Source organism: Pan troglodytes, chromosome 13, assembly GCF_028858775.2.
Source record: "Pan troglodytes isolate AG18354 chromosome 13, NHGRI_mPanTro3-v2.0_pri, whole genome shotgun sequence".
Classification (NCBI taxonomy): Eukaryota; Metazoa; Chordata; class Mammalia; order Primates; family Hominidae; genus Pan; species Pan troglodytes.
The window spans coordinates 92,962,624-92,986,344 of NC_072411.2; the positions used below are offsets into that span (position 1 = coordinate 92,962,624).

Below are 23,721 nucleotides of genomic sequence, written 5' to 3' on the forward strand. Positions count from 1 at the left end.
GTTGGAGACTGCCTGTACCCAGCTTGATAGTCAATTGTTTTTAATGCTAGTAAATCTTAACACTAATAGAAGTAAAAATATTTGTGTTGAAAATGAATCCTTTCTTTATTCATGCATTTTTAACTTTATAGGTATTAAAACTTTCTTTGTATGATCATAATTTTTTGATCTTTTTGTTTTGCAAGAAAGTGAATGGTAGCCTTTCATTTGTATGTTTGATTTTCTTAAAAATTTCATATTTATTATGTTATTTTACAAATGAAAAATTATTTGTGAGAAATGTTTTGTCAATCATTGTGCATTAGTTTTTAGTTATAAACACTTAAGGAAAGAAAATGATTATTCCCAGCTTACAGATAAGAAAACTGAACAAAGGACAGAGATAGATATAACTTGCTGAAAAGCATAAGCACCTCCTCAGAGTTCATTTTATATGACTTCTCATTTCTTAGTTAGACTCATGGTATCTATATTAAAATAACTCCCAAGAAAAACCTTACTGTTTGGAATGGTGATCAGTATGCAGTTAGATACTCTCCTGAGAGGCAAAATTGTCTTTGTCAGCCTGTTAATATTACCAGTGAAGGCTGTTGGAACAGCTTTACCAGCACCTTCTGCTAGAGCAGAACATTCGTAGTTTCACTGAGTGTATAATTTTGTTAATTATAAATCCTTTTTTTTTTTTTTTTTTGAGATGGAGTTTTGCTCTTGTTGCCCAGGCTGGAGTGCAATGGCGCGATCTTGGCTCACCGCAACCTCCGCCTCCCAGGTTCAAGCAATTCTCCTGCCTCAGCCTCCCGAGTAGCTGGGATTACAGGCATGCACCACCACGCCCGGCTAATTTTGTATTTTTAGTAGAGACAGGGTTTCTCCATGTTGAGGCTGGTCTCGAACTCCTGACCTCAGGTGATCTGCCTGCCTCAGCCTCCCAAAGTGCTGGGATTATAGGCGTGAGCCACCGTGCCTGGCTAATTACAAATTCTTTTAAAGGTACTGATTAAAATAGTTAAATGGTAGTAGGTTAATAATTTAAATTTGTTCAGCAGCTCTCATTTTTGCATTTATAACTTCTTGAAAAATGAGGAAGTACATTTGATTTGTTGTAGATATAAATACTGGTTTAAGATCAGGAATTCTATTTTTCTTTCCTCTGAGAAGGGTGTTCTTTCATGTACATCTCTTGCAACTCTGATACTTGGAAGTTGGATTTTAGAAGCTATTTGAAACGTTAAAAATATTAAAATAATGGTAATACTTTTGAGATTAACATTGAAACTATCTGAAAATGATTGTTTATTGAAGTAAATATTTCTTAGCTCTGGGGTGTCAATACTATATAAGTTATGGAAATTAGGACTATAATTTTTTTAATGTTGTAATAGGGGGATCCTTATGACTGAAACAATAGTCGTTTCTATTAGGATTTTATTTTTAAACTGTTAATTTTATATTGAACAAATGAGTATATATTATTCTGAATTCTTATTAATAGTTAAACTGTGAAACCTGGCTTTTAGCTTTAATTTGGTTTCATCTAGAACAACTTGAATTAAAATATTGAGATTTAAAAATTTCTCATTTATTACAGACTAAACAAGAAATACTGAGAGTATCTTACTCTTAAGATTTATTATAGTTGGTATTATGGCTTAACACCGTGTTTAGCAAGTCTTCCTTTGTTAATTAAATATTAATTAAATATTCTATTACTGCATTATAGAGACTTAAGAAGCTCAGAATATACAATTGGCTGTAATCTATTTGCAAAACTTTTTAAAGGCTACGTTAATATACTGATTTTCTGGCTTAAATTCTTTTTAGCAAAAAGCAGAATACAGTTCAAATTATTAGATTTCAGAATATCATGCTCTCCCATCCACTTGGTTTACTATATTTTTAAAATACTTTTTTAACAGTGAAACATTTTTATTCTGCATTATATTTACATATCTTACATTAAATAGCATATTGTAATATAACATTTTTGGTGACTCAAATAATGTAAAATTAATTATTACACTACTTCATATGAAATTTTATTTCAAATTAGAGATTATTTTTACAAGCATATCAACAGACATTTCATTTAAGACATAAATTAATCTGACTAAACAAAGTTGATATAATTAAGGAAAATATGTTATAATGCAAAATGTTTAATTTTTAAATGAAATGCTAGTAATAGTTATATAAGAACTAAGAGATGTATTTCTGAGATTACTTGGTAAATAAACAAGATCTCAACCTTGGCAGTCTGAATTTTGTTAACCAGATGTCATCATGCTGAATGTTTACCAACTCTGATTGAGTAAGAAGCTTGTTTCAGATGGTCTTAATACTTAAACCTGGTGGAACGCCTTGTCTTTTAATTTGTGACACAATTTTAGGCACATCCAGATTAATCTCTTACATGTTCAACAGCTTACAAGCAACTACTTGAAAGACTGCTAGAAGGAAAGATAATGTAGAAAGCATAATTTATAGAATTTAGTTGTATAAAATGATAAATTTATCTATTATTTAAACAATGTCCTAATTATTACTATTATTACCAAGTTCTGATATTTGAAATGTACCCAGTTTATTAATTATTTTTTTACATTCTACAGATGTGTTCAGAGCAACATTGTTTTGTTGACACAAGCATTTAGAAGAAAGTTTGTCATTCCTGACTTTATGTCTTTTACCTCACACATTGATGAGTTATATGAAAGTGCTAAAAAGCAGTCTGGAGGAAAGGTAATGCTTTTGATGTACATATTTTCATAACCGAATCACTTAATAAATTCAGCTTAATTTGAGGTCTAGAGAGTAAATTGTGTAGTTGTGTTTTGCTAAAGAAAACACTTTAGCTTCGCTTAAGAAATTTAAATGAAGCCACTGGATTTAGTGTTTTTACAGTATTTTAAATATTTAACTTTGTTATTCTGGTTAAAGAGAAATCTAAGGGTAAGAATTTTTTATTTTCAGATGATGGTGATGGATTTAAAATTTTTAAGTTAAAAAATCTTATTCAGAATTTCTGCAGATCTGATATCCTTCAGTATTAAACGAAATGTTTCTAGTTTTTACAATCCTGTAAATAATACTAGGAACTATTTGATTTTCATATAGAAAGTTTTCGTTTTCTTTTGTTTTAACTTTGGGTAGCTTTAGTATAATCCAGTTGGCCCTTGAACAAAGCAGGGGTTAGGGATGCCAAACCCACACGCAGTCAAAAATCTGAGTATAACTTTTGACTCCCTTAAAACTTAACTACTTATAACTACTGTTATAAGCGTTACCGATAACATAAATAGTCTATTAACACATTTTGTATATTTATTATATACCGAATTCTTATAATAAAGAGGATAAAAAATGGTATTGAGATCATAAGGAAAATATATTTACTGTTTATTAAGTGGAAGTGGATCACCATGAAAGTTTTCATTGTCATCATCTTCATGTTTAGACTGAAGAAGAAGAGGAGGGATTGGTCTTGTGTCTTGGGGGTGGCGGAAGCAGAAAAGAATCTGCATATAATTGCACTGTTTGAAGTTTAAATCCATGTTCAAGATTCAAGTGTATAACAACTTCAGTGTAAATACTTACTACTTATTTTTAAATACTTGATTCCTAATGTTTTAGTGAAACCCTACTAGCACCCATGACCCTGATTAAATAAATTTACTTTTTTCCTGCTTAAAAAAAAAAAAAAGTTCAAGTTCGTCTGCTAGACTCTCCTGCTAAACATGAGAAAGAAAGAATGCATTGGAAAACAAGAAATAATAGAGACTGAGAGAAGTCACTTTAGATCTCATAATTCTCAAGTCTGTTTTGCCTTTAGTTTTCATGAGCATTGTTACAGAAGATAGACTATGAAGCCACTGAGTGTTGTAAAATAACTAGTCATTGGTAGAAGGTAAAATGAGATAAGAAATTTGTTGGTGGAAGAAAATGTCTTATTTGTCAATATTATATCTATTCATTTCTTTCCAATCTTTTGGATAGGTTGCAGATTATATTCCTCAACTGGCCAAATTCAGTCCCGATTTGTGGGGTGTGTCTGTTTGTACAGTAGATGGACAGAGGTAAGTTTATTTCAAATTCATGAAAACCAACTCTAAGCCTTAACTTTTGTATAATGGTGAGAATGACATGGAGAAGATCATCTTTTATAATGTAAATTAGTCCTAACAGGATATAATTTCAAAAGGTAAATAAATTTAAATTTTAATGTAATTTTTAAAAACTCAAACAGTAACATTATATTTTTATGAGACATCTATTTTATTCACAGTTGTAGTCTTGTTTTTTGAGTAGTATTCAAATACCTGCAGTTACCAATTTGTTTCAGAAAAGCAGGCTTGTCAAAACATGACACTATTCTCTAATGAACTGACCACTAATAAAATTAGTCCCTATTTCTCAACTTAACATTGGTGACCCATCTGTCGTTGTCTTTGTTCCTTGTGTTCCTGATAAAATTAGCATGAGAATTAAGACAGTGCAACATAACGTATCCCAAAGTTAAAAGTCAGTTGCAAAACGTAGGATTTCATGAAGTCCATGAAAGCAGCATTTGGGAATTGCTTACATTGCAGGCACAGCTGCTGACAGATGAGGAACTTGCAGAATTATAAAAAGGATAGTGATGTGAGGGCGCTTTAGAAAGAATGATTTGATTTAAAAATCAAAGAATTAAGAGAGGCCCTTGGAAAATGGTAAAGTTCTAGAATATTTTTTCAAGAATGACCGTGTTCATTGTGCTGGGAATTAGACATAAAGATTGTTATCATCATATAATTTGGTTTTATTAGAAAATTACGCCAAAGAGAAAAATCAGTATTCTTTTTTCACTCATTTAAAGGCTTAGCTCAGAGATATATTCCTTTGTTTTTTGTTTTTTTATTAAAGTTTTTGTTTTATCAAAATACAACTTACATAAGATGTACAACTTGTAAGTGAACACAGCTTGAAAAGTTTATATCAGAGTTGTAATTTTACCTAAATTTCGTTAAAACTACTAAAAGCCGTTTAACCTAGTAATTTTAGATTTTACTTTTCAAGATAATGTTGCAATTAAAAACCTTTTTTCCTTTTATGAAAATTTGATCTTTTATGTTGCCCAGGTTAGTTTTGAACTCTTGGCCTCAAGTGATCTTCCTGCCTTGGCATCCCAAAGTGCTGGGATTATAGGCATGAGCCCCTGCCCCCCAGCCAAAAATTTGTGACTCATAAGGACCTTCATTTTAGGTGATGTTAATTTTTTTTACTAATTATCCTCAAGTACTTACAGTAAAAAATATATGGGTTAGCCCATTCATTTTGAAAGTAAGGAATCTGAGGACCATAGTTGACATGATATTGGCAAAGGTGAAATGAACACCTAGGTCTCTTAACTTCTAGTCTATTTTTTCTTTCATTATTATATGCCTTTATCCTCATTTGGGTCAGTAAAATGTACTGAGCAGTCACCATGTGTTGAATTAAATGTTGTGTGCTGTGAAGGGACACAATGAAATGAAAAGGCATGGTGACTTTATCCCTTGAAGCAAATTCCAGTAGGGAATGGTATTCCTGTTTTTGCATTTTAGGAAATAGTTTATCAAGTAATGGAAGTCTTTGAATTTGAAGAAAATTATTATCATGTAATACTGAATATGATTTTTCTCTTCTTAAACATTCTGTATGTCTCTTAGTTTTTTTATCTAGAGAATTCAGAAAGTTGACTTCAGAACTAGAACATATGTATTTTTAAATCCAAGAGTAATAAGACAAGCTCTTAATCATTTTTTAGAATGATTGTCAAGTTTGAAGTTAACAATCTTATATAGTATAACTATATAGTTTAAGATTATAGTTACACATGAATAAATTTGATAGGAAAAATATTCTTTTGGTATTTATACATATGTATTTATATTCTATAATACACTCAGAAGTGAGGTGGGTATGCATTCCTGTTTGACCTCTGATGTCTCTGTCACCCTCTGCTTCGGGTGGTTATTAATATAGTGCCCAGTTGCATTATGAATGACTTTCACTATCAATGAATGCTTGTGATGTGTTGGGACATTGTTCAGGGAACCTGGGAGGTATCAGTAAGTAAATCAAAGATCTCTGCCTTTGTGAAGCTTACATTATAATTGGGTTGGCCAGAACTTTTTCATTCCCAAATCTTTTCTCTACTTCATGTACTTCTCAGTTTGGTGGTAATATAAAGCTTTCTTTTTGCTCTGTTATTTATCTCCATGGTAATGATGACTGCCTACTGAACTTAGTGCCAGCTCTGTCAGGTTTATAAAACTGGATGCTTTTTTTTTTAATGGGGCCCAGGATTGTGAGTGGATGTGGCTTGCAAGATGAGGCATTTGTAGACAGGGTCCCAGAGAATAGTATTGAATCTAAATTGAGTTCTGTTTAACTTTTTAACCATGGTTTAGTCACAGCTTACAGCTATGAGTTGAAAAAAAGGTGAATAATTTCTAAAAGGGCTAGTTTATTTTATGTGATTGAATACACGTGGGAGTAAGGAGGAGCATGCTCTTACTCTCTTGCCCTCAGAGGAAAATTTCCACATTACATATTTATTATCTACTTTAAAACCATTATTCTGTTACGTGAATACTTTCATGCTTTTGCTTTTTTTCACAGTATTTCTCTTAAAATAAACATAGGTCAATTCTGTATCCATGGGGTCTGCACCCATGGATTCCACCAACCACAGATCGAAAATATTTGAGCCAAAAAAGATGGATAGTTGTGGCTGTAGTAAACATGTACAGACATTTTTTCCTTGTCATTATTCCCTAAATAATACAGTACACCTATTTATATGGCATTTACATTGTATTTGGTATTATAAGTAATCTAGAGATGATTTAAAACACATGGGAATATGTGTGTAGGTTATATGCAAATGCTATATCATTGTATATAAGGGACTTGAGTGTCCATGGAGTTTGGTATCACAGGGATTCCTGGAATCCACCTCCCACAGATATCAAAGGATGACTGTACTTAAATTTATTCTGTAATTTTGACATAAACTTGTGGTTGAATTATGGGAAAATTTGTGTTGGAATTGTTAACATGTAAAAAGAATAATTCCAACTATGCAGTTACATTTTTTTCCCAGTTGATGTTATTTTTTAAAAATCTCCTTTTAAATAGGCATTCTACTGGAGATACCAAAGTTCCCTTCTGTCTTCAGTCCTGTGTAAAACCTTTGAAATATGCCATTGCTGTTAATGATCTTGGAACTGAATATGTGCATCGATATGTTGGAAAAGAGCCGAGTGGACTAAGATTCAACAAACTATTTTTGAATGAAGATGGTAAGAATTACATAAACATTGGTTGAAAAAAGAAGTGTCTCATTTTCCTATGTAAATCTAAGTCGTTTTAAACATTTTTGATTAAAATTAAAGTATTTGTCATGTGATTTCTATATAATCCATTGAGAGAGTTTCATCACCTACTTTTAAAAATGATTATTTTAGGCATCTCATACCACTGGGAAGTGGGCTAGGGAGAACATGAACTTCTCTCTTCATAACCACCTTTAGGGAAATATAGCGAAATCTCAAAATACCTGAGATTTGCTTTAAAATAATTTAGTTAGGGCAGCTGGGAGTGCTGGGTATGATTATTACTATATGTTGGTAATTATTGCAGCTAAATGATAGGTGCATGGGTGTTCGTATATTATTCTCTCTATTATATTGTATATAGTAGTTGAAAGTTTTATTGTGGCCCTGGTTGAGATAGTGAGGATTATTATTTTTCAGTGAGTGTTTTTACTTTTTATCCTTATAACATTAAAAAATTTGAAAGAAATGCTTTGTGTTTAATGCTTGGTTAACAAATCTTTTTACAGGAATTCAAAAGAAAAGGGGAGGACAAAAGTAGTTAGTTTGATCTGATAGAGATTTTAAGTCTAAACATCATTTAGCTGAGTGCAAACTAAGTTAAACTAGTCCCATGGTTTGGTTTCTGTTTTTTAATCTTCTAAGCATATGCTGTGTTTCTGATTGATGAGTTAAGATATAGAATTGAAGAAAGTGAGAGCGAAGTTTGTAGTAATGGCTGTGAGAGATACACTTTTGTACTTTTTTTTTCTGCTGTATAAAAAATGAAATGTGCCTTATACTCATTATTTTATTAGTTTGTAAGATGAAGTCATAAGACTGGTATTTTCTTATGCTTCTCATCCTATTTATTTTGAGAGCAATTACATTTTCTTTCCCATTTTACCGTAACCTTTTTATTCTGATGCTACGTTTGGTTTTATGGACATTACTGTAAATTAACAACTTAAATAAGGACATCATATGCAGAAGCACTTTATTTACTAAGCTCATTGACATCTAGATTTAATATTGAAAGAATTAATACTGTTATTCTAAAAATACCAAATATTTTAAAAGAAAAATTTAATACTTTTCCATGAACAGCAAAGGAGAATAGACATGTCTAGTGAATTGACGGATTTTGAGGGAGATATTTAAGAAAAAGAAAACAAATATAGTAATTTGAATGTTTAGAGGATTTCAGAAACAAAAAAATAAAATAGGCTTAGAGCAAATGAAATTAACAGTATAAGTAATGAATTTTTTGCCATATATATTTATGGTTTTAGGAATCATGAATTATTGATACTATATTCTATATAAGAAAAAATGACAAATCAGAGATTTAGAATTGTTTATAATAAGAATAAAACATAAAGTTTAACAAGAGATTTTGCCTCGATATTCATAGATGTTTTCTAAGCCTGAGCCAACACCCTGAGTCTTGAAAGTAACGGTAAATACAGGCTTTACTATATTACACCTTCCTGAATTCTGATTAGAGCCTGTGCTCTTGAGTCCTGATTTAGTTTAGCCCAGCAAAAACAATTTGAAGATCTCGTTCATATTTAAAATTGCAAGGGTAGATTTTTGGTGAAACCATACACTTTTTGTGTGTGTATGTATATATGTGTATATCTAAAATAATAAATTTTTAAAAAATAAATATATTACTGTTACACCAGCTTCATAAGATTGTGATGATTTATTAAGACTAATAGGGATATGGTAAATAGAGAAATTGTAGTAGTTTTTTTTTTTTTTTTTTTTTGAGATGGTGTCTGGCTCTGTCCCCCAGGCTGGAGTGCAGTGGCATGATCTCGGCTTACTGCAAGCTCTGCCCCCTGGGTTCACGCCATTCCCCTGCCTCAGCGAGTATCTGGGACTACAGGCGCCCGCCAGCACGCCTGGCTAATTTTTTGTATTTTTACTAGAGATGGGGTTCCACTGTGTTAGCCAGGATGGTCTCGATCTCCTGACCTCGTGATCCGCCCGCCTCGGCCTCCCAAAGTGCTGGGATTACAGGCTTGAGCCACTGCGCCCGGCAGTAGTTTTTAATAACAGTAGTTTTTTTTTTTTTTGAGACGGAGTTTCACTCTTGTTGCCCAGGCTGGAGTGCAATGGCGCAATCTCGGCTCACCGCAACCTCCGCCTCCCGGGTTCAAGCGATTCTCCTGCCTCAGCCTCCCGAGTAGCTGGGATTACAGGCATGTGCCACCACCCCGGCTAATTTTGTATTTTCAGTAGAGATGGGGTTTCTCCATGTTGGTCAGGCTGGTCGCGAACTCCCAACCTCAGGTGATCTGCCTGCCTCGGCCTCCCAAAGTGCTGGGATTACAGGCGTGAGCCACCGCACCTGGCAATAACAGTAGTTTTAAAATGTTTGCAGCATAGAAAGTTTTGGTAGGAGGTGGCTGATATTTTTTATCATTATAAGTGAGCAAACAAGTTAGTTTATGGAGATGTCAGTTTTGCAAACTACCATCTCCCAGGGAAGTCTTTTTCTACCTTATAGTGATCAGGTTAATCAACAAATTATTTATATAGCTTTCCTTGTCTGTATTGTTAACAGCTCTGGAGGGTACATGGGCCTTGGTTCTTGGAATAACTTTTCTGACTACAGGATACAGAAGACAATTACATATTTCTAATACATAATGGGAGAAGACATACTTAAGCATTGAATACTGTTGGTTGTATTATCTTACAAGTATGTAATTGACAGGTGCCAAAATGTATGTGCTGATTATATGTGTGGAGGATTGAGAAAAAAGAGGAGTTGAGTTAATTTACATGAGGATGACAGGACTGAATTGATAGGATGAATTGTGGATGGTTGGGAAGAATGTGAGAGGGCACTGCACATTTTTTCCAACCATCCTCAATGGGCACTGCACATTCTTCGTAACCATATATATCCCAACCAGATAGAGAATATTTTCTCTATATCTAGAGAATATATTGTAAATGTGTGTAATGTCAGATAATTGAGTTTCCTTAACTCCAGTTTTTACTTGGCACTGTAAAATTCCAATATAATACCGAAAATATAAATATCCAAATTAAATTGGAAACCCTTTTTAATATTTTTCGTTCTTTAATATATGTATTAGCAAACTTTGACTCAGCCTCACCTGTGAACAAAACCCTTGTAAGGTTCATATGCTTAGCAGCTTGAAAAGCTTCTTTTGATATAATATGAAAGAATGCTGTGTATTTTATTGCCTTTGGGGAAAATAAATACTTGTTAAAATTGATCTTTTTTTTGCATTATAGTTTAAAACATGTTCATAAATTTCGGATGTCACCCATGTCCATTTTGTCAGTGTAACACGCTCTGATATTTCGTTACTTTAAATGATAGCCTTTATTAGCGTTGTAGGTTATTTCTGCCATTCAAAAATTTTTTAAATTAAAAATTCTAAATTAAACCCATCAACTCCATCTTACCTTAAGACAGAGCAGGGAAGCAAGAAAATTTCACGGTCATAGGTCTTAGGCCGAGGTTTTATACTGCAGTTAGGCTGGTGGTGTGTTACATTCTCTCTGGCGGGTTTCCAGATGTTCAGATGTCTGGCTTTTGAGCCAAAGGCAGAATGAGCAATTACATACATCTGAAAATTGGGCTGTCGTGCCTTAAAATGATTTAGTGTTCTTTAAGACATCTTGAGTGTAGTATATGTAGCATTTGCAGAGTATTTATCATTTGGAAAATATTTAATACTCACATTTATGTGATACCATTTGGAGTACATAGATTAGCAGCCCTCTAGGCCTGTAGAGTCTAAGCCTGATAATATCAAAAGCTCTGAAATGACAGATAATGAACATCCATACAAATAAAAGTATAAACTAATTTAACACAAAGTGATTTCTAAATTCTGCTTTTCTCTCTGCATGGGCTTTTCAGGTGGATAATATTTGGAACATTTTTAGGTTTTGGCCCCCTCATGCCACATAGTCCTATCTTCTGGGACAGCAAGTGTTCTCATTTTGTGTGGTCTCAGAGAAAGCAAACTTCTCTTAGTATAATTTGGGATAGGCAAATCTTGATTGTAATAATCAGATATAACACAAAGATTTTATTTTAACTTTTGAAACTTGGCATTATGAATACACCCAAAATGTAGGATATTTTTCTTTTTATTTATTTATTTTTAATTGACAGATAAAAATTGTGTATATGGTGTACAACATAGTGATTTGAAATATATATGCATTGTGGAATGGCTAAATCAAAGTAACATACATTACTTCATATATTTATTTGTAATGAGAAGACAAAGTATGCTTTCTTAACAATTTTCAAGTACATATAATACTTGTTATTAACTATATCATGTTATAAAATAGATCTCTTGAACTTATTCCCCCTGTGTAACTGAAATTATGTATCCTTTGACCAACATCTGGCAATCCCTTCTCCCCCCTCCCCCACTTCTGGTAACCACCAGGTAGATAAATTAAGACGTTGAGGTTCGCTTGTAAATAGATGTTTTCACTGTCCCCAAGAGTTTTATTTTTGGTGTTTGTGTCATGCAGTGAATGAGAATATAATCAGTTGAGTTTTGAAATTCTTATTTATTGTAAGAATTAGGAGAAGAAATAGGAGTTTGGATTAATGTAAAGTTTTAAGTAACTTTAAAATTATATAAGAAATACAAATATACCTTTATTGTCAGGAAATACAGAAAGCCTAAAAATATCCCCTATAGGCTGTGCATGGTGGCTCATGCCTATAATCCCAGCACTTTGGGAGGCCAAGGCGGGAGGGTTACTTGAGTCCTGGAGTTTGAGTCCAGCCTGGGCAACATAGGGAGATCCTGTCTCTACAGAAAATAAAACATTAGCCAGGTGTGGTATGTGCCTGTGGTCCCAGCTTCTTCGGAGTCTGAGGCTGGAGGATCACTTAAGCCTGGGAGGTCAAGGCTTCAGTGAGCCATGATTGTGCCACTGCACTTCAGCCTGGGCGACAGTCTGAAACTTTGGCTCTTAAAAAAAAAATCCCTTATACTTTTATTATTCTATGTAAATCACTTGTTTGTGTTTTGAAATCCTTCTGTGTATGTGCTTGTATATAAAGATAAAAATAAAGCACTAAGAAAAAAGCAAAATTGAGTACGTTAGCTGTGCTTTTTCCAAGGTCATTTTTAGTATAGTAATATTACTCAAGTGTTTAAGTATTTGAAATAATGGTATTGCTTTTATATTTTACAGATAAACCACATAATCCTATGGTAAATGCTGGAGCAATTGTTGTGACTTCACTAATAAAGGTAAAATGTTGATGTTTCATTTTAACCTAGTAAAACTTTTTTTTTTAATAGCTAAGGCATAAAGATGAATCTGGGATTATTTATGTAGAATTATGAAAAATTTTCTCTTGGTGTTAAGAAATATGTCTTATGGTATAGTGTTAGGATCTTTATTTCAAAATAAATGATGTAGTCATTTCAAGGCAAAATTAAAACAGATGACTCACTGTAAATTCCAACAGTCATTTACTCTTGACTTGAAGATCTGGAAAATATTTAAAGTCTGCTGAAGAAAGGCATAGAGGCTTTTTTTTTTTTTTTAAAGTTTTGATATTTTTCCCTTTCGTTTCCTTTTGGTTCTTCCAGAATGAACAGTTATAAATAGAATTAAAGGCATTTTACTGTATATTTGTTATTAGTATATGTGGGAACAAATGTTCTGGTACTTAAGACAAAGTACATTTACCCTCAAATATTCTCAAGTCTTTGATACTCTCATGAGCTGAAATCACAATTTTTATTGGAACTTGTTTCATTTGGTTTTACTTAAATCATGCCATAATTAAAATAAATAAGGCTTATTCCAATTATGGAGTTATATTTTCTTATGCTTTGAAATTTGCATTGTAAGGGTTTTTTTTTTTTTTTTAGTGTTTGGTTTGCCTTAATAATTGGAAGATCTAGTGTTTTAAAATAAGTATTTGAAAATGGTTCCTGTGTGATAGATTTTTAAATCTACCACACGATTTTAGATGTTTCAGATTTTTAATTTCTAATTGTAAATTTTATTTATATTTAAATAAATTTTATTTATGTTTGGAACATTTGTATACTTCTTTGGTAAATCTGTGCCTATCTATTCCAAGTTAGAGGAAAGCATAACTACATGGCCTTGTAAATGCATTACTGTGGATAAGGTTACCCTGGTTACATGAAGGATATTTGAGTATAAATTATACCCTTGGCCCAGTTCACAAAATTTCATCTAACTTGTATACTAGAAAGCCTTTCTTAACTTTTAAGAGTTTTATATCTGTGAGAAAAAGCTTTTAAAATAGAAGGCTGGTGTCTTAAGAATCTATATGTTTACTTGTTACTTCAAGGCAAATTCTTTGAAAGTATTGGCCCATTTAATTCTTATAACTCCAATGAAGTAGATGTTATAGCCAAGTGTTTTTAAAATGTAACTAATTGTAATAGGATATGTAGAAAGCTGTCAGTTTGAGGTGAAAGAAACTTGAAAATGCGATTATTTGCAAGGCACAGTCCTAGCTTTAGGTAGCTTACTTTGTAGTATGGGATATGCAAAAGTAAATGGGTCCTTATAAGAAAATTCAATAAATGCTGTGATGAGAGAAAAGCCTCATTAATAATTGCTTAGATTTGAACAAGTAACTTAAAGTAGAAATAAGGAAAGTTACTATAATGTATGTGTTAATGCTTGATGACAAAAACACCGAAAGTGTTTCTTCCCAGAAAAATATCCACATACCATAATTTTACATAAACTTTCAGGTGTTCACTACTCTTCGAGGCTGATCCATGGGTCCTAGTTTAAGAACTTTTAAACTGAAGAGAGATTAACATACACTACGCATAGTCTCAAAAGGGCTTATGTAAATAATTAATAGAAGACTTCCTTCACTGCACACAGTTAAAAATCTTTCATTTAATGATTCATGGGTTTAACAGACTACACCGAAATGCTGCATGTGGGAATTGCATGTCTGGTTATCATATCACACTATCATTTCATTAGTTTCACTTGCCATGTTTAGTCATGAGTCATAAACTATACATTGAGCTACATTTTAGTATGAGTGATTATAAACAAAGTTAAAAGATACATACAACATAAGTGTGGTTCAGTATTCAACAGTGCAAAAATTTAATTGAGTCATCTTGTACCTACAAATTTGATCAGTGATTTTCATAAAAATTTAAATTTACAGGCAAAGTTGGAAATGAAGCTTCAGGATATGGTTTATATTTAAGGTCACTTTCTCCTGAGTTTTTGTTTTGTTTTTAGCATGTGTTTCACAAGTGCTTTTTTTTTTTTTTATGAAGTTCATACAAATCTTGGAGAGCAAAGCCTGATATAACCCTATGTAAAATTGAATGCCCCAGAATATGTAATATTTTTCTTAGGATCTTTTAGGGAAAGGATTAAATTCATATAAATATCTATAATGTGATCTCTGCAAATTGTATGATCACATAATATTTATAAATTGATATTGGTTTGAAATTTAGGTAATAAAACCATAGCCAAAAGGCCTTAAAAACTGTCAAACCCAGTACTCTTACTTTATATAACGGAGGAAACTGAGAACCTGGCAAGGTTGTAACAGCAGTAGAATTGGACTTGAACTAAATCTCCCGATACTCAATGTGCTGTTCATTACAATTCACTCTGCCATATTTAACGTAGGTGTTTGCCATTTCTCTTGATGACATCTTTAATTTTAGTTAGCATAGTTATATTGCCCCAAATGCAGAAGTACTATTTCCTTAATTTGAACTGGTTCAAACGATAACAATTTATTGGTTTAAAAGTTGTATCTCATTTGATAGCAAGTGTTATGTAGTCATTCTTTGGACATTAGTCAGTAAAGAAACAGGCCCTTTCCAAGATGCTTGCATCTGAGTACCCAAAGCCACGGATATTTCACCATGGCTACTAGAGGTGAATTCTGATTTTAGCTCTTTTAATTGATGACCTTAAGGCTATTTGTGATTTTTTTTCTTTCAAAATTCAGGAATTTATCATGGTGCCATTAAAATCATTTTCTTCATGTTAATCCCCCCACCCCAAAATTAAGTAGAGTCTTTAGTAAGACTCTTGATTTCATAATTTTGTAGTATTGATATTTTTTCCTTGTAGGATTGGTGGTGATCCTCAGGAAATGGGGGAAGAGGCAGAGCAAATGTTCAAAAGGATTAGCAGATTGTGGAAAAAAGGAGAATTTGGACAGAAGGAGCCTGTTGCATAAATTCTTAACTACTAAGCTTATAGGAAAACTCCAATATTTAAAATTTTAAACAAAGCTATATAGGTAAATACCTTTTTAAAAACAAATGTAATTTTATACTTAAAATGCGCATAATTTTTAAAAATCATAAGGGTATTATACTTCCTCTCTTTTTCTCTGTGGTAGCTACTAACTTTAAAGGAATACTTTTTGTTGTAATCTGTTTTATTTGGGATTGTGATAATGTGTGATTGCTTGATTAAAAGGAAAGAATAAAAATAAATTTGAAAGGAACAGTTATTTTTATATGATGTAGCAGTATCCTTATGTATTTGTTTTCTTTTCACTGGTAAAAATTTCACGTAGTTTTAGTTTAAAAGTTAAGATCTGGTGATAACTTAAGGGTTAGGATAGGAAAATGAGGACAACATACTGCAAAATAATTGCCACACTTAATGCTTTTTCATGTTAGAAATAGTAAAAGTTACACTGTCTTCTATGTTTTTACCTCTCAGAGTTTTTTGTTTTTTGTTTTTTAGAGACAAGGTCTCTCCCTGTTGCCCAGTCTAAGTGCAGTGGTACAGTCATAGCCCACTGCAGCCTCAAACTCCTGTGCTCAAGTGATCCTGCCACCTCAGGCTCCAGAGTAGCTGAGACCACAGGCACAGGCCACCATCAGGGCTAATTCTTTATAAAGATAGGGTCTTGCCATGTTGCCCAGGCTGGTCCCGAACTCCTGGCCTAAAGTGATCCTCCAAGTTTGGCCTCCCAAAATGCTGGGATGACAGGCGTTAGCCACTCTACTTGGCATGCCTCATTCTAGTGGTAGTTTCCAGTTTTTGTCATTTAAAGAAGTTCAATTTTCTTTTTAATCAAAAGTATTTTTGAATTTTAAAAATTAGGGTTTTTTTCTTTCTCTTTAAACAATTCGTAATCATACTCATTGAAAATCAAGACAAGCTTAGTTTATGTGATGTTCAATTTGGTTATGTTAGCAATAACCTGTTAAAGTAGTTTGTGACTCTCAGAGTAAAGCATGATGCCTTGGACTTGCAACATTCAGAAGACAGGATTATATTGGTTTATTTACTTCTTGTTTATATCAGTTTATGCTTTAGTTTTTTTTTTTTAAACGAAAGGTAGAGCATTTATTGTCAACTGAAAATTGTTCTGTTACTTTATTTTTAGGGTCGATCTATGAAAATACTAGATCTAGAAAAACATTCTTTTTTACCTGGAGTGTCTTATTTTTTATTTTCTTAATACTCTTTAGCTTTAAACCATTTTCTATCGTAAGACTAAATTAAGAATATTTCACAAAATCGTTTTTAGTTACCTCTTTTTGCCTTTTTCCTCTATGATCTCTAATTTTTAATTGGCTTGCACCTCCATACTTTATGAATGGAACCAAGTGCGGTACTTACAAAATAACTCTGATGCATTGATTTTAAATGAGCCATTTTATTATTAAATTTATTGGCAGATGTCCTTGTTAACAGTGTTTTTCACCTGTGTTATAAAGTATAATACATGAATCAATTCATAAATATGTTGTAAAAACTATAAAACATTGCAATATAGTTACATTAATTTTTTAATAGATAATGTTAAAACTCAGTGCCTCTATCAAATTTTCATTCATACAGTATTCTTCAAAGGAATGTAAATTCTGTAACTTGACAGGCATATTTACAGAAAAATTTGTATAATTTACTTTTTTTTTTTCTTTTGAGATGAAGTCTCGCTTGTCGCCCAGGCTGGAGTGCAGTTCCGCCTCCCAGGTTCACGCCATTCTCCTGCCTCAGCCTCCTGAGTAGCTGGGACTACAGGCGCCCGCCACTGCGCCTGGCTAATTTTTTTTTTTTTTTTTGTATTTTTAGTAGAGACAGGGTTTCACCATGTTAGCCAGGATGGTCTCGATCTCCTGACCTCATGATCTGCCTCCCTCGGCCTCCCAAAGTGCTGGGATTACAGACGTGAGCCACCGCGCCCGGCCTAAATTTGTATAATTTTCTGGTATCAGGATCTGATTACCCTTTTCAAACAACCCATATGGGTTTGTTTTTTAAAAATCATTTGGTGAGTGGATTAGAAATTTTGATAAGTATATTTCTTCCAATTTGGTTTATTTTAAAAATGTTTCTACTGTATTTACTACAAATGATTATAGCTTTTTCAAAAATAATACAGTAATAATGCTTGTACAGTGATCTTCAAACTGGGATAAATATATCTTTGGATTCCATACTTGGAATTCTTCCCAAGGAATAAAGGGGCATTGATAGTTTTAAGATAAGTCAGTTTCAAAATCTGTTTCTAGATGCGCTTTTTAAAAAAATAATCTGCCTTTAGTCCAGGTGTCCTCCTATTTTCCAAAAGAAAGACATAGTCTCATGTCTTTCAAATTTTAGTACAGTGCACTGCTTCAGGTTGTGAAAACCTCAGCCCACCAGCAAAAGAGGACATTTTGAAATATTAGAGTCAGTGTTATTAAGGGTGTGAACCATTGTAATGACTGGTAATAAGTCCTGTTATATACTAGGTTGTTTCCAGTTCTTTGGTTTCAACAAAATCAAAAGGGAATCTTAAGTTGTCAGTCAATAGGAGCATTAGCATATTTTTGAGGCTAGAGTACTGTATGACTTTTGGCATGTAATGAGCTGGAGGCATATAAAGAACTGAGTAACATTGCTATAATAAAACTTTTAAAATTTCAATCTACTTGTCTATTATAAGCAAAGTTTCTCAATTCACACCTCTGTAAAAATTAAAAATAGGAAGAGAATTAGTCCTGAGTTCATTCTAGCAATAGAAGATATTCACTGATATATGAACTAAAAATCAATTACTGTTTCAAATGGGAAAGAAAAACACTCAAAAGGAAAATCTTACAAATTAATATGGGAAATTATTAGCAAATAAATATTTTTCCTTTAATTTTTTATTGTGAAAAAATTCAAACATATAAAATACACGAGTATGACCAGCTCTCATTTATGCATGCCTAGCTTTTATTTTTGTTAACATCTGTTTCTCCACCCAGCTCACCCCACTACTCCATAATGATAAAGATAATGGATTTTTTATCATTTTTAGTTTTGATTTTGCATTGGGGGTGGTTTACTCTCTTTTGTGTATGTAGGCATGTGCTTTTCCTAAGAGCTTTGCAAATAAACTTTTTACTGTAACTTTTTCAGAATTAATATGACATGTTAATGATTATTAGATCTCATCTATCCTTGGGGTACATGAAGTTGTTCCAAGAGATACACAAGCAGATATAGTTTATTGACTTAAGTTAAATGCCATTTCCAGGGTAAATAATATGAATAAACAATAATCAAATGCCTTTACATTTAAATGGGGAAGTATGGGGGAGAAACATTCTTTAGTCAATGCAATTATTCAATACAGGCATACCTCAGAGATATTGCAGATCACCTAACTAAAGTGAAGATTGCAAAAAAGCAAGTCATACCAATTTTTTCGTTAACCAATGCATACGGAAGTTGTGTTTATACTATAGTAAGTGTGCAGTAGTATTGCATCTAAAAAAAAAACAGTGTGAATACCTTAATTAAAAAATATTTTATAGGTAAGAAATGCTAAGGATCATCTGAGCCTTCAGTGAGTTCTAATCTTTTTGCTGGTGGAAGGTCTTGTCTTGATGTTGATGACTACTGACTGATAATGGTGGTGGTTGCTGAAGATTGCGGTGGCTGTGGCAATTTCTTAAAATAAGACAACAATGAAGTTGCCACATCAATTGACTCTTACTTTTATGAAAGATTTCTCTGTAGCATGCAATGCTGTTTGACAGCATTTTACTCAGAGTAGAACTTCTTTAAAAATTGGAGTCAGTCCTCCAAAACTCTGCCACTGCTTTATGAACTAAGTTTATGGAATGTTCTAAATCCTTTGTTGTATTTCAATGATCTTCAGAGCATCTTTACCAGAAGTAGTTTTCATCTCAAGAAACCACTTTCTTAGTTCACTCATGAGAAGCAACTCCTCATCCGTTGAAGTTTTATCATGAAATTGCAGCAATTCAGTCATATCTTCAGGCTCTACTTTTAATTCTAGTTCTCTTGATATTTCCATCACATGTGTGGTTACTTCCTCCACTTGGACCCCTCAGTCATCCATGAGGATTGGAATCAACTTCATTTGAACTCCTGTTAATTTTGATATTTCGACCACCTATGATCATGAAAGTTCTTAATGACATTTAGAATGGTGAATCTTTTCCAGAAGATTTTCAGTTTACTTTGCCCAGAGCCATTAGACAAATCACTAATATTGCAGCTATTGCCTTATGAACTGTGTTTCTTAAATAGTAAGACTTGAAAGTTGAAGTTACTCCTTGATCCATGGGCTGCAGAATGGATGTTGTGTTAGCAGGCATGAAAACAACATTATGCTCCTTGTACGTCTCTATCAGAACTCTTGGGTGACCAGGTGTGTTGTTGGTGAACAGTAGTATTTTGAAAGAAATATATATATATTTTTTCTGGCTGGTCATGGTGGCTCACACCTGTAATCTCAGCACTTTGGGAGGTTGAGATAAGAGGATTGCTTGAGCCCAGGAGTTCTAACCAGTCTGCTCAATATAGTGAGACTCCCATCTCTATTAAAAAAACAAAATCTTTTTTTGAGCCGTAGGTTTCAACAGTGGGCTTAAAATATTCAATAAACAAGGTTGTAAACCGATGTGGTCTTATCTAGGCTTGTTATAAGCCCAGGCAGGGTAGATTTAGCATAATTCTTAAGGACTCTAGGATTTTTGGAATGATGAATGAGCATTGGCTTCAACTTAAGGTTACAAGCTGCCTTAGCCCCTAACAGGTCAGGCTGTCCTCTGAAACCAGACATTAACTCCTTTTGGCTATGAAAGTCATAGATGTCATCTTTCAATAAAAGGCTGTTTCATCTACATTTAAAATCTGTTGTTAGTGTAGTCACCTTCATCACTGAAGTTAGGTAGATCTTCTGGATAACTTGCTGCACCTTCTGCATCAGCCCTTGCCATTGTTTCACTTTGTACTTTTATGTTATGGAGACGGCTTCTTTCCTTAAACCTCATGAATCAACCTCTGCTAGCTGCAAACCCTTTTCTGCAGCTTCCTCAACTCCCTCAGCCTTTATAGAATTGAAGAGAGTTAGGGCCTTGTTCTGAGTTAGGCCTTGGCCTAAGGGAAGTTGTAGCTAGTTTCATTTTTTTTTATCTAGACCACACAAATTTTCTCCATGTTACCAGTTATGCTGTTTTGTTTTCCATCATTTGCGTGTTCATTGAAGTTCCATTTTTAATTTCCTTCAAGAACTTCAAGAAATGCAAAGGAAACTTTGCATTTACAACTTGACTAACTTTGGTGCAAGAGGCTCAACTTTTGGTCTGTTTTGGCTTTCAACATGCCTTTCTTACTAAGCTTAATAATCATTCTAGCTTTTTAAAGTGAGAGATATACAACTCTTCCTTTCACTTGAACATTTAGAGGCCATAGTAGGGTTATTAATTGGCCTGTTTTCAATATTGTTGTGTCTCAGGGAATAGGGGTCCCCAAGGAGAGGGAGAGAGATGGGAATGGACAATCAGTGAAGCAGTCAGAACATATACAACATTTATAGGTTAAGTTTGCCGTCTTATATGGACATGGCTTGTGGCACCCCAAAACAAGTGTAATAGTAAGAGCAAAAATGACTGATCACAGATCCCCATAAGACATCTAATAATAATTATCAAAATGTGACACAGAGACACAAAATGAGCACGTACTGTTGGAAAAATGGTGCCAGTAGACTTACTTGATGCAGGGTTATCACAAACCTTCAATTTCTTAAAAAATGCACTATCTGTGAAACACAATGAAGTGAAGCTCAATAAAATGAGGTATGCCTGTATTTTCTTTTGCTCTATTTACATAATCTGTCTAGAGAATGTTGAGTACCCAAAATGTTATACTGTATAATGCTAGACATTGGTAAATACCAGTTCTTTCTTAAAAACAACGTTAAGAGCAAAAGTTAATTGTGCTTTAATTTAGTAAGTCACAAAATAGACCAATTATGTGACCATAGTCTAGAGTTGAATGGTTTTTATTTTTGTGTATTAAACATGACAGCCCAATGAAGAAAACTTGTAAGAGTTTTATAGGGTACAGTTTAGGTCACAGAATGAAGTTCAACATAACTTGTTTATTTTACATTGATTGTTTAACCAGTAATTATCCATATGACATCCCAATGCAAATGCTGACATCCATTTCCAAAAGAGTTGTTTTTTTGTGCTTTTTCTAAGGTTACAAAGGTTTTTGTGGTTTAAATGTTGTTACATATTTTACAGCATTAGGATCTATGGAATATTTTGACAACTGCAACAGTTCAATGAAGTTGGTAATTTCTTCTTTTAATTATTTTTCATTGAACAGCTTTGGAGTTACATTTCTACATTTTGATTTCTGGTATATTATAAGGAAAGAAAAAATTATGTCAAAGGATACTTTAGAGAAAATACATAGATAGTGATTACAATATGGCTGTAATTAAATTATCCTTAATCTTGTTGAAGTTTTGTTAGTGCCTAATTTTGATGAAATAGTATGGTGTTCCTTCCAGCTACTGATTGTATATATGTGATTGCACATCTTTCTTAAAAAAGTGGATTTGTAGGTTTTCACATATTGTCAGCCACACTCTAATCCTCTTGTAAAGAATGAACCTGGCTTTATTCAATTAAATAATTCTCTGGTACAGGTTTTCCTCCCATAATATTTTAAAGTACAATGTTTTGGGTTTTTTGAGGGTAAAGTAAAAGAAAATATGTTTTAAAAACTTTAGTTGTCAAATTATTTTATTTTAAGCCTATTTTAGAAATTAGAGATGTATTGTTTCTTTTGGGTGCATATCACCAATTAATACGTTTGATTTCAGATCTACAACTTACTGCTTTGTAAACTTCGCCGAGGTAAAATGAAACCATTTGGCTACTTGAACTGATCTACATTACATAGATTTTTCCTATTGACATTTGCAGTAGATAACATGTCAGAAATGAAAGTGATGAAACAATACATCTTCCATATTCTGAATTGGCATAATGCTAAATACAACAGAAGCTAATTTTTTAGAGACTGTGAAATATAATTTTTTTTAGTTCAAGTATATTATAACAAGTGAGAGCTATTAAGAATAGAGCTTTCTCTGCAGTAGTAAAATGCAACCAGAATGTTTGCATATACTGGAATTATAAAAGATTAGTTTTGCAACATAACTCATTTTTCTAACTCTGATATTAGTTTAAGGATTTAATAAAATATAAGTAGATTGTTCTTAATTGAAATATTTTATATATACTTAATTCTTTTCGAAGGGTGAAACTTTATTTTAAGTTTTTTTAAATATAAGATTAAATAAATAACACATTTTAGCAAATTATGTGCTGTCATGAAAGATAAGGGAATTCACGGTAACTTGTATTTAAAATTCTGTAACTTTGGGTTGGGTAAAGATATACTTAAAATAAAGCATTCCCTTTGTAATTCTGATGCATTCTCAACATATGGGTATTAAATAACATGTAAAAAAGTTTATATAAATGTTAAATTACTTTAGAACTATTTCCTAGATTTAAAAATACTAATGCAGTATATTATAATAGTAGCTTTGAATTTTTGATATTGGCTTGAAACTTAACCGTAGTGGTACCTATATTAACGTATTTATGTCTCTTATTTTTTTGCAGCAAGGAGTAAATAACGCTGAAAAATTTGACTATGTAAGTGCAACATGTCATTCAGTTTTCATGCCACATTCTCTATATATTTGTTTTTTTGATTACTAATATTCCCTACTTTTGGTTTCTAGGTCATGCAGTTTTTGAATAAGATGGCTGGTAATGAATATGTTGGATTCAGTAATGCAACGTGAGTGTTTTAAATACTGTTTTGTTACGTAAAAACACACAACTGTATTTAGAATTGATCCACTCTCTTTTCATTGGAGGGAAATGAATGATTTCTAAATTACCTGACAGAAACACTTAAAAATACTTTAAATAGTTTTGACAAATTTCTTACAGGTAATCATACAATCAGAAGAGACCCCAAGTTTATCTCAAATTACTGGTGCTTATTCAGTTTTATCTTTGCTTGTAATACC

At 32.7% G+C, this 23,721-nt stretch overlaps 1 protein-coding gene across 6 annotated transcripts in view; it reads left to right on the forward strand.

Moving 5' to 3' along the window:
* Positions 1-23,721, forward strand: part of GLS (glutaminase) — an 84,924-nt gene that overhangs the window by 17,138 nt on the left and 44,065 nt on the right. For 3 of the 6 annotated variants that reach the window (XM_001167502.7, XM_016950220.3, XM_016950221.4), the window contains exons 4-9: positions 2,610-2,739; positions 3,994-4,073; positions 7,159-7,322; positions 12,555-12,613; positions 23,306-23,338; positions 23,428-23,486. In XM_001167502.7, coding sequence (XP_001167502.2) covers positions 2,610-2,739; positions 3,994-4,073; positions 7,159-7,322; positions 12,555-12,613; positions 23,306-23,338; positions 23,428-23,486 — 525 coding nt within the window. Of the gene's footprint in view, positions 1-971; positions 991-2,609; positions 2,740-3,993; positions 4,074-7,158; positions 7,323-12,554; positions 12,614-15,520; positions 15,649-21,318; positions 22,529-23,305; positions 23,339-23,427; positions 23,487-23,721 lie in introns of those variants that run through there. The other 3 variants (XM_016950222.4, XM_054680046.2, XM_063791404.1) reach the window with 3 other exon arrangements.